At 40.9% G+C, this 19,033-nt stretch overlaps 1 protein-coding gene and 1 long non-coding RNA gene across 3 annotated transcripts in view; one reads left to right on the top strand and one right to left on the bottom strand.

Moving 5' to 3' along the window:
* The window catches only part of Ehbp1 (EH domain binding protein 1), a 283,776-nt gene extending 270,305 nt beyond the window's left edge, over nt 1–13,471 (top strand). Inside the window, exons 22-25 of the mRNA XM_090336837.1 lie at nt 5,236–5,335; nt 6,330–6,403; nt 12,895–13,009; nt 13,220–13,471. Of these exons, the coding sequence (XP_090192963.1) occupies nt 5,236–5,335; nt 6,330–6,403; nt 12,895–13,009; nt 13,220–13,310 (380 nt within the window). The 3' untranslated portion in view covers nt 13,311–13,471. The remainder of the gene's footprint in view (nt 1–5,235; nt 5,336–6,329; nt 6,404–12,894; nt 13,010–13,219) is intronic.
* Nucleotides 13,004–16,241, bottom strand: LOC150060685 (uncharacterized). 2 transcript variants are annotated; one of them, XR_016536251.1, is made up of 3 exons: nt 16,000–16,241; nt 14,251–14,397; nt 13,004–13,253 (listed from the first exon to the last, which is right to left on the bottom strand). It is a non-coding gene; the product is annotated as an uncharacterized LOC150060685 (long non-coding RNA). The 2 variants fall into 2 exon arrangements; XR_016536250.1 differs by lacking the exon at nt 16,000–16,241 and adding an exon at nt 15,141–15,424.
* Nucleotides 16,242–19,033: the final 2,792 nt, after the last annotated feature.

Raw genomic sequence — 19,033 nt, 5'->3', positions numbered from 1 at the left:
CACACACACACACACACACACACACACACACACACACACACACACACACACACACATTATAGTGCCAGGAAAGATGTTGCCTTTTTAGAGGCAAAATAAAAACCACAAGTCTTAAAAGAAGCACAACGAAGTAAAACATTTACAATCAGATTGTCTTAGTGTTAAGATGTTAGTTTTCATGATGCTTTTGTCAGTAACATATTCATTTATAATAATCATGAGGTACTGCATTTTAATATGTAAAGTAATACCGCCACCATCTTTCATACCTTAATTAGGAGCTGTGTACTGGATACGCATACCTCAGCAGAAGGCTTGACTCCAGGTGGTGAAGTGGGCTATGCTGCTTTGAGCTCCGATTTATTACACATCCTGTTGACCAAGAATAAATAAATAAATAATAATAATAGATATCAAAACAATTTAAAAAAGAAAAACTCCCACAAGTGAACTGTGCAGTTCAGTGAGGGGGAGATGATCTCAGTCAGTTCCTTATTAACATCAGTTGAGTTTGGCATTGTGTGATTGCCAAGTGTTTCTTTCCCCTTCATTTTATGAAAATATGCCTCATAAAGAACAAATACTACCCAACAATCAAGGTACAAGCTATGGTCATTCTCTCAAGCCAAAGAAAGAAAGAAAGTATAAGATGTGTTTAAGTGATACATTGAAAATTTTAGATTTGTTGAAAGGTGGCATATCTTTAGCAGAAGTTGACTGAACCCCGGGCACCCTGAGCATTCTTGGTATTTCCTCAGCAGTGATCTCCTTGGAACAGTATCCCCTTGGATGCTAAAGGTCTGCTGTATTGCAAATGTGGGGGTGGTGGATGCATTCATTACTAGAAACTAAAGGTTCTAGAAACTGCCTGAGTTTTTTTTTGGGGGGGGGAGAAAGAGTTAGAAATAAAACAGTTCTTGTAGTCAACTAACATTTAGTAAATGTTTATACTATATGTAGTACTCTGCGTTATGTGATGCATTTTGTTAAATAGTTTGGGTACCTTTGAGAAGTAACTAAATTCTTTATTATCTTTGATTGCTTAATAATTTTACAATCACACTCCAGCAAGAAAAATCGATAAAGAGAAAAAGCTGACATGAAAACAGTGTGATAGCTGGGTGCCCATTACACATACCTGTGATCCTAGCTACTCAGCGGCTGAGATCTAGAGATCACGGATTGAAGCCAGCCTGGGCAGGAAAGTCCTTGAGACTCCTACTTCCAATTAGCCAACAAAAATACTGGAACTGGAGCTGAGACTAATGGTAGAACGCTAGCTTTAAGGGAAAAAAAAATATAACTACCAGCACCAAAATAAAAAACTAAAATTGTGATTTTGTAATTAGATTTCTTAATGATAAAGTGAAAAACTTAAAATGTTATTGTATTGTAGTGTAAAGGCCATGTACCGAGGGGTTACAGTTGCATAGGTCAGATAATGAGTACATTTCTTTTTGAACAGAGTTCCCTCTTCCCTTATTTTTTCCCAGTTTTTTCCTCCCAACCCCCTTCCACATGTATAGTTCATTTTCAACAGTGTCTATGAATATATTTTTATTCATTTTATATTTATATATATAATATTCATGAGGTATACTGTGTTTTAATATATAAAGAAATATCCCAGCCATGCTTTCACACTTTAATAACCATATACTGAACTTTAATATTTAGTCATTTTTATACTAAATATCTTGAATTTTTCAGATGATGAAACTGATAAAAATTTGAGAGGAGGGAAAATGATGGAAGCAGTGATACTGCTCAAGATGCATTGTACTCATAACTTGATATGTTGAATTGAAACCCCGTTTGCAATTACTTAATGACAATAAAAATAAATTCTAAAAACTAAAATAAATCAAAGCATCTCTATTGGTTCTCAGGTGTAAAATGTGGTTGTAATTACAAATTAATGATAATTTTGAAAGAGAAGTAGTTAACCAGGTATGGTTAAACAAGATTAAATGATTTATGTCCATTTTATAATATAATGACAGTCTTCATTTTAAGCTACAATGTAAAGTGCTTTATTCCGAGATTAGGTATTGTGGCAGAAGCTAAAACTGCCTTTTTTATAACACTGCCAGAATACAACCTCTTTTTCTTTTTTCACTAACAAGACTGCTTTACCACCACAGCCCACTCTAAGTAATTAAATCAATCCTTTGTACTTACCGTATTCTCTTCTAGTGACGGTACTAGATCTGATTATATGCTTCATGCATATTCAAAGTGCTGCACTGACAGCTCTTTAATGAGCTCTTACTTAATCAGTATGAACAATGTTCATCTTGTTCTTTTTTTCCTCCTGCATTAGAGCTACGAACAGTTGGGAAAAATGAAACATCCAGCATTCATTTGAAAAATATATTGTACTTTGAAAAGTGTCTAAGCTGAGGAAGTTGCATTCTGCCCTTTAAAAGTCTGATGGACAAATTGGATTACTAGTATTGGATTAAATAACAAATGGTTAGAGGAGAAATGAGAAAAGCTCACTGTGATCACAGGCTGTAATATTTTTTGTTACTTATAAAGCTAAAGGGGTCTTTAACCAGTTATTAAAGTCAGGATTAATTTGTAATGGTTCAGCTTACTGGCTTTTAAAAGCCTTTTAAATTTAAAATTTTTTAAATCTCTAAAAACAATAGTGTAATGATGCCCCAGAAGAAACTTTAATTTTTTATTACTAGACTAGGTATACATTTCCATCGTTATATATTATTATCTCTGATAGGCTTCTATGATACAGGATTGTTTTGTGATTTAATTTAAATAATCTATATAGCAATGTATAAAGTGTCCTTAAATATTGTTAGGTTTACTTCCCTTTGAAACATGACACTTTTATTATTAACCATTTCCTAACAAGAAGGGAAGGGATATCTTTATTTCTCACCCAGAAATCATAGGCATGCGTTAAACTGAAAATAACACAGTACCACATCAATATTGTTATACTCAAGGAAGCAGTGTTCCATTGAAGAAAATGATGCTAATTTAAGAGTAGGCTGGTTGCTTCTACTATTGCTTGAAAGCCTCAATTATAGATTAAGTTAAAATCAAAATGAAGTTTTAATATGTCTATATTTTTAGAACCTATTAAGGCTATGAATACAAGAGTCAGGTCTTTAATCAGAAAATAAAATATCATAAAATCTACACCTATTAATATTGCACACATGTGTCATTTCACTGATCAAAAAAGCTTTCACCAGGGTACAATTGGCCTTTTTCCAAATTGCAAGCTTTTTCTCAGCTTTTTCTTTTTACTCTTTCTTCTTTTGTTACTACCCAGGGATTTGTGCCTATCGCAGCCTGTATCACATGACCAGTGTCAAGACATCACATGGTCCAAAGTGAATACAAAACCAGCTACCCTAAAGGAGAGATTAAGAATACTGTAAAACAATAAAGACTTTTGTTCAGACTCTAAAAGAATCTTTCTTAAGTCGGCTTCATACCACTCAGTTTTACCAGAATTTAATGAAGGCCCATATCCTCACTATTCTCCCTAATGATAAACAACAGATGACTGTTTCATAGGGATATTTAGAAATTCATGTTTTTTCTTCTGTACACAGACCAGCTTTTTATATCCTAGCCTATTTTGAAAACTACTTCCAATTTCTGTTACTGCAGAAATAGTTTTACTAAGACATGTCTATGATTTACATATGCATTAAAAAGAATGAAGTTGATATCTGGACAGAATGAGAAAATAAATCATAGGCCAATGTACCTTACTTAGCTCAGTGATAGTAAAGAAATTTGTACTTGTGTATATATATATATATATATATATATAGTATGCACATGTGTTTGATAGACGTGTGTGTGTGTGTGTGTGTGTGTGTGTGTGTGTGTGTGTGTGTGATTTGGAAGAAGATAGACTAAACTGTAATAGTACTTTATTCTAGAAATGGGATCTGGGGTAAGGAAGTGAAGAAGGTAGGGTTGGTGAAATAAGGCTTTATTTTTTACTCACTTATAACTCTGTATTATCCTTTTTGTAAAAAGAAAATGAACTCCAAATAATCAAAAATTTTAAAGTACTAACTTATAAAAAGGAAATAAAACTTAGGGGATAATAATCTTATAGTTGGGGTATTTAATTTTTATTAAATTCTTAATCTTATGAATACTATACAAAACTTGAACTGGTAATTTTAAATAATGGCCTAGCCAACCAATAAAATAAAGGAATCATGAGTGAAATCCAGAGAAAAAGCCAAAAGTCAAAGTATAATTTTGACTAGTATAATTCAAAAGAGGAAAAACGGAAAATGTAGGGGAAAATTCCTGTTTTTCTTAAGTAAATTGTGGCCTACTTTTGCATGAACAATTCCCAGTATGTATTATTCTGTGTTTTAATTGTAAAAGTGCTCGCCTTTGACAAGGGAAGGGCAGACTGATGTGGGTGATGGGATGGGTATGACTGTTAGTGACTCTGGTATGTCATCAGTAACTATAAAATATTAGATGATCTCTTTAATCAAATAGTTTCTAAACACTATATTCATTGTAATATATTTTATTTCAGCAGAGAGAGAGGCATTTTTGTAGCCTAGCCATTTACAGTTCATTTAATAATTTGGAAGAGGTTTCCTTATTGGGGTTGATGAGTTCTAGAATGGGGTGTGTATGTATACATATCTTTCTCATGTATATATACATTAATATACCTTATATATACCTTTCATATATATAAATAGATAATATGAATAGATCTTATTTTACTTTAGTGTAGGACAAGTTTTAAAAAGTAAATTGTTGAGTGGAAGCTTTCCTACAATCTCTGGACTTCTCTGATCTTCTTAGTCTTATGATTTTTGTAATGATTTTTTTAATGTTTTGTGGGGTTTTTTAAATCATGACTGTATGTCTGTCAGCATTGTGAATTCTTCATTGAAATATAATAGCAAGTCAGCCTCTGGGGAGGATTTATAAGGTGGAACACTTTGTTTACAGTACTTAAGTGTTAATATGATCTATTGGAATGTGCAGGGAACTAAGATATACATGCTGAGCAGTACTAGCTTTATAAGATTGAGTTATGAGTTTTTAAATACTGAATTCTTTCAGACCTTGAACTTCAGTCATACAGTGTAAGTAATGAAATATGTAGTGCTGAAGTAGCTGAGATATTTTTCATGTTAAAAGAATTGTGCTAAATGATTATTTGGCTTGTAAAATGTCATGTAATAAGAAGTTACTCATCCTGGACTATAGGAAGGAACACGGAAGAAGAAGAAGCTATGATGCAAGAATGGTTTACGTTAGTTAATAAGAAAAACGCACTAATAAGAAGAATGAACCAGCTCTCTCTTCTGTAAGTACTCACAATCATCCTTGTACTGATAAATCTCAGGCTTGTGCTGTTATTGCCTTCTTTGGGATCTCATATTTATTAAACTTAATTGTTTCTTTCCTTAGAGATTAGAGTGTTTTAATTTTTTAATACCAATTATTTTTATCCATACAATTGAATAAATAGGGGAAGACACTGGAGGAAAAATGTATTTATGCTACAGAATGTCAAAGAACAGGAACAGTTTTTGTGTAATACAACAGTTCTTTTTAAGGACAAAAATGTATTTATTATATGTCAATTATATTAATCCAAATTTTAGGATAAAGAATTAATTGAAGTAATCTTTTGATAATTGTAAGAATTGAAATGGAGACTAGGCCATATGTAAACATTCTTAGTCTTTAGCCTTACTTCAGCGAAAGACCTAATGCTTGTTCCTTTCTGCTTACCAGCTGTGTTCTTATAGTATGCCACCTAGTGTGGGAAATGACAAGCTTACTATGCTTTATTTTGATGGGGAAAAAAATCTCTTAATTTTATAACTTCTACCTTACAAAAATTTAGTGTCAGAGAGCTATTATGAGACACAAAACTTGTTCAGAACTCTTTGTCTCTATATTAAATTTGCACTGGCAATGCTTTCATGTTTCTTATATTCTTTTTCACATGGGGTTTTGAATTTTTTAAAAAGTATTTATTGTGAACTATGAAAAATGTTTTAGAAAATGGCCTTATATCTGGCACTTAATACAAGCAGTACTGAAGAATAGAACTATTAATCCTTAGATTAAAATATACCTTTGGGCCATTCCAAATTGAGAGAAGAAAATAAGAGCACTTGTAAATATTCAACTGAGGACGGTTTTGAGTTTGTATATCATTTGGTTGGAGTGGCTTAAAGTTAAAGAGAAAAATCAGTTATGAGTCCTAAAATCAATGTAACCTAACAGTTCTTTTAAGTGTTTAACGATTTAGTAATTAGCATATTGATGAACTTTTGCAACTTGCCTAGGGAAAAAGAACATGATTTAGAACGAAGGTATGAGTTGCTGAACCGGGAATTGCGGGCAATGCTAGCCATTGAAGGTAAGAAATGCAGTGGTGAGGAGAGGGATGTGAGTATTTGTTCTCAATAAGATTTAGAGTGTAACTCACGTCCATCTGGTTTTTACCACCTCTGGTCTCAGAGGTAGCTATAGGAATTACAAATAAGTGCCTTGGAGGTGAAACGCAGTATCATAAACCCAAAGATCCTAATTCAGACAAATAATTTTCATTATGTTTGCTAGTATCTATGAAATTTTCTTAATTTTTAAGTCAGCAAGACTAAATTTACATAAACCAAACAATAGAAAGAGTTAGATGACTTGGGTATATTTTACTTATCTGCAATTTAAAGTTGTTTCTTCTTGGGGAGATTTAAGAAAATGTTTATTTTGATTTTTGCATCTTTAGACTCTTACATTTTATCATATTTAATTGTTGTTGACCTTGCTATATGTCACTGTCCAAACTACTATAGTTATTAGAAAATGAAATACTTTGATACTTTTTATAATTCACATAAATGAATTATATAAAGTATCATGTATGGTGTGTAACATCAGTAAACATCAGTTACCATTTACTATATGAGTTTTTAAAAGAAATTCCTAGGTATTATATAATACTCTATATTTCTTACTTGAAAATATCTTCTAGTTCAAAGAGTTCTGCCTAAAAGCTAATCCTTTGGGCTCTATAAAATGGATCTTTTGTCTAATCAATGCAAATTGATTTTCCTATTCTATATTGACCTCTTAACCCATTGACTGTCCATGGTAATTTCACTCTTCACCTGATAAGATACCTGATCCATAATAAGTCGATTCTAATTAGTTCATAAAGTAAAAATCTTAGTTTGTAAAAAAAAAACCAAGTGAAGTATTATATTCTTAAAATATTTTAATATACTATTGCTATTAAATATAGTGTGTCCTATTTATGTTATAGTTTTAATTACCTTTATATCCATAATCTCATTTGATAAATATTACTGACAACATTTGTATATCCATCTTTAGAAAGTTAATTTATTTTAAAATTTAAAAGGCTTCAGTTAGCCAGTTTCCTTCAAATAGCTATCCAAATATTTGTCAGATTTAAGCAGCTTTGTGAAACTTGCCATTGAAATAAAATATACAAATGCATTAATGGGTTTTCCCCCCCTCTGGATGTAATGCTTCTTGTTATATTATAATGTTTAAATAAGTAAAGCACTAAATGTTGAAAAGTATATGCACAAAAAAGCTATTAATATGCATATGTGTTGTTTAATATATAATGTATGTATTTAGCATGAAAAATAGTTCATTAAACAGTATATTCTTAATAGACTTATTGTATATTACACTCACAATTAAGTATTCTTAAAACTAATTTTTACCCCTCTTCTCCTGTCCATAGAAAAATAAATTGTCCTTAAAATACAGCTTGACATAGTATAGATGCTTTGTTTTTGCTTTTTTGTTGTTTCTGCCAGTCCTAGACCTTGAACTCAGAGCCTGTGCACTGTCCTTGTTGTGCTTGTGCTTTCTCAAGGCTAGAGCTAGGCCCAGTACCACTTCCAGCTTTTTATTGTGTATGTGGTACGGAGGAGTCGAACCCCTGTCTTCATGCATGCTAGTCAAGCACTCTACTACTAGGCCAAACTCCCAACCCTATATAGCTGCTTTTTAAGGTAGATATAACATGGTCTATCCCCCACATAAAAGGAAAGCCTCACATATGTGAAAGATGCCAGTTTTATTGGCCATCCTATCATTGTATACAAATTCAATGTTAAATAAGCTGCAGTTTTTTAAGTAATGTACCATTTTGAAATCATGCGTGGCATTTGTATACATAAAGGAGTAGTAGTCATATTTTAAAATACTTTTAATGAAATTGTTAATCTTTTTTGTTAATGTTTTCTCTCCCTTGCCTCCCTTGCCCCACCTCCTCCCCCTTCCACTTCCCTTTCCCCTTCCACTTCCTGTTTCTTCTTCTGTCTCCCCTCCTCCTTCATTTTAAATTACATTGTCCTGTGTGTGACAGTGCCTTCAATCTTACTGCTGGTTTTCATTTAGGGAAAGGGAGGACTTGAAGAAACAGAACAGCCTGTTGATTACAAAGAAAGACACTGTCTTCCAGAGAGGCTTGTCCCACTGGCTTGGGCAGGATATCAGCAAAGCTATCCAAAACAGCTGATGAGCCTTGTGAAGTTCAGCTCTGTGAAGATTGTGTCCTTTGAGCTAACTTTGGAATGGACACACAAGCTTAAAACAACACAGAAAAACACCTGAATAGGCAATACTAGTTGATTTTGCTTTGCTTTCCTTTGTTTTAAAGTTCATTCCTCTTTTCAAATCTCTTCTGCTTGGTAGTTGTAAGATTTAGTAATAAAATAAAATCTTTCCTAGCAAATCTGCTGCTAAAACTATTGATGAGGAGAAACACATAGAGTATTAATAGCCATTGCACACTGAAAGAAATATTAACAGCTTGGTCTAAGAGCAAAAATACTATTCAATCCATCCATTCTTCTGACAATCCGTAATCATTTTGGCCTGTTTTTTCCTGAGGTGTATTCATAGCACGAGTTTCACTCTACTGAGCTAAGTTGCAGGATCCCTGAAGCTAACAAACATCTTTTAGATACTTTTCCTATAGTTTCGTTGTTGTTGTTGTTGTTGTTGTTGTTCCAGATTACTTAATGCTCCTTTGGAAAAGATAAATTCATTTCAGCACACATTGGGGTGGGCTTTTAGATGGTGGTATGTTCATTTTCTGCACAAGAAATGGATCTTCTCTGGGATTTTGTACATCTTGATTTATTCTTGGCTTAGAGTTTGAAGTGGGTGCTCTTCTAAAGGGATTTATGCATAGGTTCACTATTTTTGTAGTTATGGTTTATATGATAAGCTTTTTATATTTAAAATCAATATGTAATCCTGTGGAGGGGCTTATCCCCTAAAACCCCATTTGTAAATCTATTTTAGCTTTGTTACACAGCACAGCCACAGTCTTCCATAGATTGATTAGGTACAGCAGTAGAATCCTATCAAATGGCCTGTTCTGATGATGATGCAAACTCTTTCAGGATTGCTAGTTGACTGGAACTAAAGATAAGACTTGACTGCAATCCCCCAATGTGCTCTTTACAAAACTAGTGTTAATTTTCATCAAAGTGCTAGGCTTACTTATGGGTGCAAGGTTGAAGGTTTACTACAAGAACTTCAGGTCTTTTCTATTACAGTGTTTATGGGTGTTTCTCTTGCCTTCCCTCCCCCAAAGTAATTACCAACTTCAGCCAATAAACTGACTTATGGAATGAGTAATTTTCCCTACATATGAAAAACTATTTTAATTTAACCAAACAACTCAGTGCAGATGGACATAAACAGAATCTCTTTATTTCAACACTTTGGCTCAAATGCAGCATCAAAACTTAATCCTATTTGTTGTGAGGGATATGGCTTTTGTAGTGAAAGTACACTGGAATCTTTAAGTTACTCACAACCCATACTAGTCTGTCCAAGTCATCTAGCTAGCTGCAACTGGTGTTGTAAGTGACTAATCCTTTCTTAAAACACACAAGTAACATGGAAACTTACATGAAGACTTTTAAAACATGACATATATATGTATGTTAAGGCATTTTTAAAGCAATTTTTTAAGCGGATTTTAAATATTTAGACTTAAGCACAGGTGTTAATCTTGATCAATTTTAAATATAATAATTTTAGTGATCCAAAGTCTATTAAATTTCTATAAATAAGCACTCAGATATACATAATAGGAATGGATGGCTAGATGAAGAAACCAGGAACTCATACATATACATATGTTCTCACTGAGAAGCCAAATATAAAAGTATAGGTTTGCTAATGTAAAAATCTATTCACACATAATTTGCTCTGCAACAGACTATAACAACATAGTCATAAGATACTTAATAGGAAAAATCCAATAAATTTATGCTAGAATATTGTAATATTAGCAATTCAATTAAACTGAAATGTCTTCAGTTTTAAAATGTTCTTTTCTAGTTATTTTGCTTATCAAGATAAAAAGTTGAGTTTTTTAATTATTTAATACCTCAGTTTAAAAATGTTTCCTCATTTATATTGTAAATCATAATATTTCCAGTGTTACAAAGTTCTGGGCTTTTTTATTTTTTGATGTTTTATATTGATTTTTTAAATTATATTTTGTTGGGGTAATGTATAGAGAGGTTACAGTTACATTCATCAGGTAATGGGTACATTAGTTCTTGAACATTGACACCCTTCTCTCTGGTATTTTTAGATTAAGACCTTAAAAGCAACTGGCCAGGTTTAGAGGAATAGTTCAACTGAAAATTTTATGTATCCCATGTTTGTTTGTTTTTCCTTTGGTTTAAATATTTCTATTTGGATTTTTTGAAGTGTAGTAAAGAAAATTTATTTTCTGCTCATAGTTATCAAATGTTTTAGAAGCCAGAAAGTATATATATATAAGCTTATAATCAGAATCATTCCTTCACGTTGAATATTGAGCAATATTAATCAAAGCTGGTAATTTAAATAATTCTAAATTTTAGTTACCATGTTTTATTAACACAGCAGGGCTTTTTCTCCTGAATTAGTATTTCTATAACAATTACCTGAAATTAGACTTAATGAGCTCAAAGATTTTTCCGACTTGGAAAATCTATTAATTTACTTTCTTTGTAGAATATGACTGATCTAAGAACAAGAACCAGAGTATTAAATTTCCAGCATTCCTGTTCTTAGTTGTGTTTAAAACCAGGGTAAATTGATAGATTTGGCTTTTCTTCTCTTTTGTTTATTAAAATTCTATCAGAAAAACACTTCCTATAGTTTATCCCTCTCCATGCTACAGAAAATTTTATTTTTAATAAGATGCAATAATAGTGATTTATTTTGTGATGTTCTGTATTAAATGTAGATGATTAACATATGGATGTTTCATATATATATTTATGTGTTTGAGTTTATAATAAAAGAACTGTGATAAAATTGAATAAGATATTTTAGCTTCTTAGAGGTATTCTAATCTTTACTGCATGTTGATGCATCTAATTTTTAATTTGTAAATACAAGATAGAATTCCCTCTAGCACCATTTGCTTTCATAAAGCTGCTGAGCAGTTTGCTGTCTTGAATAAATTTTGCTTTGGAGAGAGTAGGGAGGCGATTTGAACCAGCACATTCTTGTGTGGTTTGTGAAGATTCACATGGTAACCAGCGGTGTGCATTGTTAGGTTTATCTGAATAAGCACCAGCCATGTGAGTTTTAACATGATTGCCCTGGGCAATGGAGAGAGAAGAGAAACCCGAAAGGATTGCACTCCTCTGTTTTTTTGGAAACTGCATTTGCTCTGTGGGGGAGGGGACTGTAAGAGTCAGTGCAGAGTGTTTGGGTTTTTGTTGTTGTTTTTTCTTGGTGTTTTTTTTTTTTTTTAAACTGGTGTCCTGTTTCCCTCTTGGTCCTCATTTGTTCTGCTATCTGCCTCATCATCTACTTCTTCTTTTCATTGTTTACCTTCCTAATGAGGGAGGCGGGGTAGACTGAGGGTTGATTGACAGCTACAAGCCCTTACAGTCTGGCCGGAGAGCAGTTGGCTTTGGTTTCAAAAGTGTTTTAAATGTTCGATTTGGTCCTGTTTTTATTAAAGGAAACTGCTGCTCATCTTAAGGAAATAATCAGAGTAGCAAAGACTAGGACATATATTATTGGGATCACAACTTTCACAAAATGACCCTCACTCGTTTAAAAAGCACTGCCCATTGGATTTTCCAACCTTTAACATATAGTTTCAAAGAAATATGTAATTTTTTTTCTTTTGCAAAAGGGCTTTGATTTGAAACCACCCAGAAAACGTCTCCAAATAAAAACTGGCTGTGATGCGATTGAGAGCTGCAGTGTAATATTGCAGAGCAAATTTATTTTTTACTTCAAAGAAAAATGCTAATTAGCCGATTCACTACTTTTAAAGTTATTGTGAAGCATATGGCGCCCAGTGTGAGATACATCCAACTGCTAAAATAGAGCGTAGAGGAAATTAGTGAAGAATGGGCTGTTTGGGGTGAGAGTGGGGGTGGGGGAGGAGAAGAGGTTCTTGGGCTGAGTCTCTGGAGTCTTTTCAGAATGATTTTTATCTCCCATCCCTGTTTCCCGCCTCCTCGTTTACCCAGTCCCCCACCCAAACCAACCCCAGGGCCAACCTCTTCTGGCCTCCACTCCCCTCCTCCCCTTGGCCTGGCTTCAGGTGTGCACCTCTGACTGGCTCTCAGCTCACACCTGGTCTCTAGTTGGTTCCCACCCTGCCTCTCCAGCCTCCATCTGTGGGTAATATTTCCAAAGTATGGGTTTAAGGGAAAGCCCTCACAACAACTGCCAGACTCCCCAGAAACACTAGCTCCTGAAGCTCTGAAGTAGATTTAATGAGAGAGATGTTCGCGAAGTGGAAAGGGTGGGAAGGGGGGGGCAAGGAGGGGAGCTGGTGTGCATGCAGGCCTAGCGGCCTGTTAACTAGCCTCCCATCTCCTGTAGACTGGCAGAAGACTGAGGCCCAGAAGCGAAGAGAGCAGCTCCTGCTGGACGAGCTGGTGATTCTGGTGAACAAGCGAGATGCACTTGTGAGAGACCTGGATGCACAGGAGAAGCAGTGAGTAGGCCTTAGGCCTTGAGTTCAAACATTACCACCTGGCAAAAGGGGTTGCCTGGGGAAGTTTACCCAAAGTTCAGTTTAGGGGTCTCCAGAGGCCTCATTCCCTGAATTCCTCCTGAAGATCCAAGTATAGAATGGGGGGAGGGGGAGATACTGCTCTCTTCTCCATGAAGAAAATCATTTTGCTCTTGTTTGTCTGGCATCCAGGGCGGAAGAAGAGGATGAGCATTTGGAGCGAACTCTGGAACAAAACAAAGGCAAGATGGCCAAGAAGGAGGAGAAATGTGTTCTTCAATAGCCAGCAGACCAGCGTCTCTCCCAACATTTTAGTCTTGGGCCCCCAGACCAGCAACAGACTGGTTGTTTCAAAAGTTAACATTACATTGAGCTGAATTATACTTCTGTACCATCATCACCACTTTTACTCCTTTCCAGCTAAAATACAGAACTCCAAACATAGCTCTGTTTAAGGATTTTTTTTTCTGTGAGTGAATACTTTCTTTTGAAATCATGTGAGATAGATTTGCACAGACACTTTGTGAGTTATTGATATTGGAGGTGTTCAAGAAACTGTTCAAAATGAAAACACTTCCAGAATTATTTCCCCTCATTGTTGGATGGGAGGAAAATTTGAGACATTTCTGTTGTTTGTTGTTGTCGTTGGTAATAGCATAATGACAGTATAGGGGGGAGGGTTAAGAAAAATGCTCTGATTTTTTTCCACTCTTGCCATCTGTAACATTTACTCTGTTCCCTAAATTTCATAGTTAGATTATAGTCAATCTACTTATTAAACTATGTTTATTTACCATTGAGGTTTTCTGCAACTGTTTTGCATTTCACTGTAAGGATAATAGAATTCCTCTGCTTTCCTCCAAAGATGGCCCTTTAAAGGGTAGCCTGAGACAAACCCTGTGATTTACAGTGAGGAGAGGAACTGATGCAGCAGTTTACAAAGACAGTTCTATCATGGGAGAATCTGCCATCTTTTTCTCTAGATAATATTTATTACATCTTGCTTCGTTCTTACATTTTTGTTGTATCTCAACATTGGCTCAAGAATGCTGTTAATATTTATTCTGTATTGATAAAAGTCTGTCTGGCCACTACAAGTCAATCTTTCCAGTTAATATTTTCTTTTCTAGCATAGCACCGTCTTTTTTGTGAAAATGGTTATGTTTATTTATTACAATACTGAGTCATATATAAATTTTCAATAAAAGCAGAAACTTTCTTACCTTATACTGCTGCTAGATTTCTTGCACTAGACTGGAAATTTGTGTATCCATAAATCTTTGCAGGTGGAAAAATGATTCTCTGGAACACGGGGGCAGGATACTGAATGGTATTCAGAGCTGGATAAGTTTATACATCCCAGAGGAGTCCTGCTGACACATGAATGCAAATTGAAAAGTAATTAGTCATATTCTTAAGGAGTATAAACGATCTTCTCTTTTGGAAAGGGTCATCTCAAGGATTTGATGAAACAATTGTGATTCCACGCCACTGGGAAAAAAAAGCAATAAGATGAATTTCCACATGACTTTGAATAGTTCCCGTGTTGAAGCTGTATGAGGAAGAACTGTATCTTCTGGTAACCAGCAAGTCTGTGGGTACTGAAGTGAAAGGAAGAGGGGAAGGTGGACTGCCAGGAGCAGTGTGCCATGTGCCATGTGTGTAGGAGATAACGAAAGAGAACTTTTAACAAGAATTTCTAGGCTACGGGGGAAGAAAACTGGCTTTTCTATAGTAGTTTATATCACTCCCCCAGCTGGGTGTCCAAACAAAGCAAAGAAAGCTCCTTCAACTCCTTCAACAAGTCCGGAAACTTAAGACAAAACTGGAGCTTTAGCCTCTCTCTCTCTCTCTCTCTCTCTCTCTCTCTCTCTCTCTCTCTCTCTCTCTCTCTCTCTCTCTCTCTCTCTCTCTCTCTCTCTCTCTCTCTCTCTCTCTCTCTCTCTCTCTCTCTCTCCCTCCCTCCCTCCCTCCCTCCCTCCCTCCCCCCTCCTCTTCCCTCCCCTCCCCCTCCTCCGTGTCTTCCCCCTCTCAGACACAGACACGCATTTCATCGGCAAAGTGTACAAAGTGTACTGCCAATCTTTCTCAGAATTAAAAAAGAAAAACTTGCCATGCTAAGAGTTCCTTTACGACAAGAACCTTGAGTTACGGAAAAGTTACTGGAACGAAATGAAACCGAGTATTCCCCCTCTTCCCTGGAGCCAGACCCTGGGGAGGACTGAGACCTCTAACCCCAGGTGAGCGGGCGGCGCGGCCGTCGCGACTCGGCCGGCCCCGCGGCGGGGGCTGGGGCCGCCCGCGGCGCCGCCCGGGTGACGCCGCTGTCGCCCCTTCCGACGGGCCTCGGGGAAATGCGGCTTTTTTCCGCTTCTTCCAGCCTGGGACTTGCCCGGGCGTTCGGGGGCCGCGTCGGGGCCCTGGCGTCGCCCCTCGCGCGTCGCCGGCAGCCTCGCGGACGGCGGCGCGCGCTTCTCCGCGGCGCCCGGACGCCCCTCAGCGGCGGCGGAGCGCGGCCCCTGGGGACGGCGGCGGCGGCCTGGGCTGTGGACTCGGCTGCGCCCTGCCCGCCCCCCGAGTGGGACGCGAGCCCCGCCAACCGAGGAGCCCAGAGCTGAACCTTCCCGCTAGGGGACCAGACACTCTGTGGGTCTGGGGGTGGCAGAGGAAGCCGGGGAGACGGCAGCGAGCTGGGTTGGGCTCAGGCTGCCTCGCCCGGAACCTTCGGCCTGAATTCCAAATCTCCCTCCTCCTCCCCACACACACCCCGTGCCAAGTGTCCTCTAGAGCCGGACCAGACCTTTGAGGCGACCCGACGCCAGCTCCCGGTCTCCAGGCCAGGTGTGCCGCCCCTCCCGGCCCGGGGCCCTCACACGGGCTGCCTTCCCCTCTTCCAGCGCGGCGCCCACCCCTCCCCGCGCCGGGCCGGCCGGCCGCTGCCGCCCGAGGGGCTTCTGGCCCGGGTCCCCCACCTGGACATTTGCCTAGCGACAGCCGCCTCGGTCCTCCGCACCGCCTCCAAGAAACTTTCATCTCCCTCTCCACGCTCTTCCCTCTCCCCTCTCCTGTCTTTCTTCTCTTAATCCCAGGGCTTTAAGAAGTAAGCATTAAGAAAATTCGCCCGCAATTTGGGATTAGATAAATATTCTCGTTGGGGGAGGAAGTCCGGGCCACTTGACACCACCGCCTCGGCGGAGACCGGCGGCCGCATCTGGACTCGAGCGCGCGGCGGCGGCGGGGCCTTGGGGACGGCGCGGCCACATTCCGGCGCGCACGGCCGTCCCGCCTCGCCACGCGGGACCCAAGCCTGGGCTCACAACGCTGCCATCCAAACCGCCGCGGCCGGGCAGGAGGTTGTGGGACGAGGCTGGGACCTTTACCCTGGCTCCTAAGGGCCAACCCAGCCCACGTTGTACGCGGGCCGGGACCCTGGCAGCGCCCACTGCAGACTCGGCCGCCGCCAACCAGCACGGTTCTCCGGCCGAACGTGGGCGACCCACCCCGCATCTTTTCCCGGGACACAGCGGGCGGGGGTGTATTTCGTTTGAAACGCAGCCCGAACTCCGAGGCTCCTAGCCCCGGGGCTGGCCGGCGGCCTGCGGAAGCCTAAGGGGCGTCCCGCCTCGGCCAGCGCGGGGCCCGGCGAACTTTTCCTCTTAAACGTCCCCTCTCCCCCCCACACATCTTTCCCTTTCCTCTCGTTCTTTTATTCCGCTTTCTCTTTCTCTCCCTTTTGTGAATGGACCGCGGTGTCTTTGTTCTAGAGAGAAGCGCCCGTGTCGCTGACTTTTGTGAACCAGAGAAGGATCTTGTAAAACCTCCTTTTCTCCTCCCTGTCCCCCCACTCACACCCCTCCTTCCCTGCCTCTTTGATTCGATGTTCCTTCATCGTTAAAAAAAAAATGTAATTTCGTTGGTCTGGCGGCCACTTTCTTTGAACATTAGCTCGCTTTCAGCTCCAACTTCAATTAGAAGGAGTTGATTTTGAGAGATCAACAAAAGAACCGACCAAAGCCTTATTAAAGGTCCTAAGAAGATCTCCCGGGTCCTTTGAGAAGCAGTTAAGGAAACAGTGTGCCCTCCATCATATTCTGTTACCGTATTTTATTCGGTCTCCAAAGGAAAGTGTCGCTTGGGGGAGGGGGAAGCACTTTGATGAGCGACGGTCGCAGCCCCTTTTCACTCGCCGTCCCCCCCCTCCCCCGCGCCCAGCGCCGGGTCAGCCCGGTGCCGACCCCGCTGCCCGCGCGCCGCGCCGGGCGGCCCGGGCTCCCTCGCACTCTCGGCGGCTCGAACTTTTCAGGGAGTGGGGAGTGGGGGCGATGAGGAGGACGGGGTAGGAGTTCCTCGAAAGGTCGGAAAGTTGTCCCCAATATTCAGTAGGAGGTGCCACTGAAAGGAATTGCCTGGCTCAGGGTGGGGTCGGAAACCTTGTCTTTTCTCCTCCGCGCTTGGAAAAGTCCAGCACTGGTAGACGTGTTTGGCAAGTTTGTTCCACGAAGCCAGGGGTTTACCACTGACGGACTATGGGGAGGGCGGAAACAAAACACTTCCAGAAGGCTTCTGGAGTTAGGGGGGGAGAAGGAGTTGAGGAATCGGATTGGAGGCCGGGGGTCCGGTGCATACGCCGCCCCCCTCCACAACGTGTCTGCTAGGTGGAGACGTGGAAGGAAACAAGTGTGAAAAATAAAGTTTCTTGTCCCAAACCTTACGACTGAGCAGTGGCGTGTGCGAGTGAGGGGAAAGAGACCCGGGTTTCCAGGCTCGGAAGGAGACTTGAAGACTTGCAAAGCCTCCCGGAGAGGCCCGGGCCGTCCGAAGACGCGCCGGCGGCGGTGAGTGGCGGCGCGTCCAGGGACGCGCTCCTCCGGGGGCGCCGGGCGGGGATCCCGCGCTCTGCGGAGGAGTCTGCGCGGGCAGCCGCCGCCCCCGGCGCCCGTCAGGTGGAGACTCTGAGGAAGCAGACTCGGGGGCCCACAGCGCCGTGAGAGGGGCCAGGGGCCCGCGCGCCTCCAGCCCGCCCGCCGCCCTCCAATCGTCGCGCCCACACCCTGGCTGCTCAGCCCGGTGCCGCGCGCGCGAGAGAGAGAGCGGGAGAGAGAAAAAGAGACAGAGAGAGAAAGAACCGGTTATCCAGTACCTCGCCCCCTCTCTCTGCCACTCTCTGGGGAGCGCCGGGAGGGCGAGAGAAGGGCAGGGGGGCCCCTAGGCAGGCCTCGGAATCCGAGGCCCTCCTCTGCAACTGGGATCGGGCCCTGGGCTCAGCCCTGCTCAACTCGCTCTGCGCGGAATTTGCCGGCGGAGCCCCGGAGTTAGCGCGCGGCCGGGGCGGGGCGGGGCGGGGCGGGCGGCGAGGGCGGGGTGTGGGGGCGGGGGAGGGCGGGGGCGCGCGGAGGTAACCCCCGGCTCGCGCTGCCATTGCCCGGCTCCTTGTCACTCAGCCCGCGCGGGGCCCCCGATTGGCGGCCTGGCCCAGTTACGCACTCGCCTCGCGTTCACATACCCGGGGAGGGCAGTAGAAAGGTGATCAATCTTCATCAGGCTACATTTCCAATCACCTAAACAACCGAGCAAGACAAGCCACTCCGACAAGGTAAATCGCTTGATTTATTTCGTTTGCCAAATGACTCTGCAGGACTTTCCCAACCCTCACCGCCTCCACTTAGCGCGGGGAGCGCAGCGGCCGCCGCGAGCCACCTCCCAGCTCTGCCCCTGGCACCCCCTCCTCCCCCACGGCGGCCCCTCCGCATGGTCCCCGGCTGAGCACTGCCCTATCCTGGAAGCGTGTGGGGCTTTGCAAGCTGTTTGTGCAATAAAGTGCAACCTACCTGGAGGGACACGCGCAACGCTGGGGGGGGGGGAGAGAGAGAGAGAAAGAGAGGGAGAGAGAGAGAGAGAGAGAGAGAGAGAGAGAGAGAGAGAGAGAGAGAGAGAGAGAGAGAGAGAGAGAGAGAGAGAGAAAGGAAGAGAAGAGAGGGGGGATAAGGAAGTTGGGGGACGAGAAAG

The sequence above is a fragment of the Megascapheus bottae genome, chromosome 7 (genome assembly GCF_031878675.1).
Source record: "Megascapheus bottae isolate mThoBot1 chromosome 7, mThoBot2.hap1, whole genome shotgun sequence".
NCBI lineage: Eukaryota > Metazoa > Chordata > Mammalia > Rodentia > Geomyidae > Megascapheus > Megascapheus bottae.
This window is presented reverse-complemented; position numbering and strand designations above follow the sequence as displayed.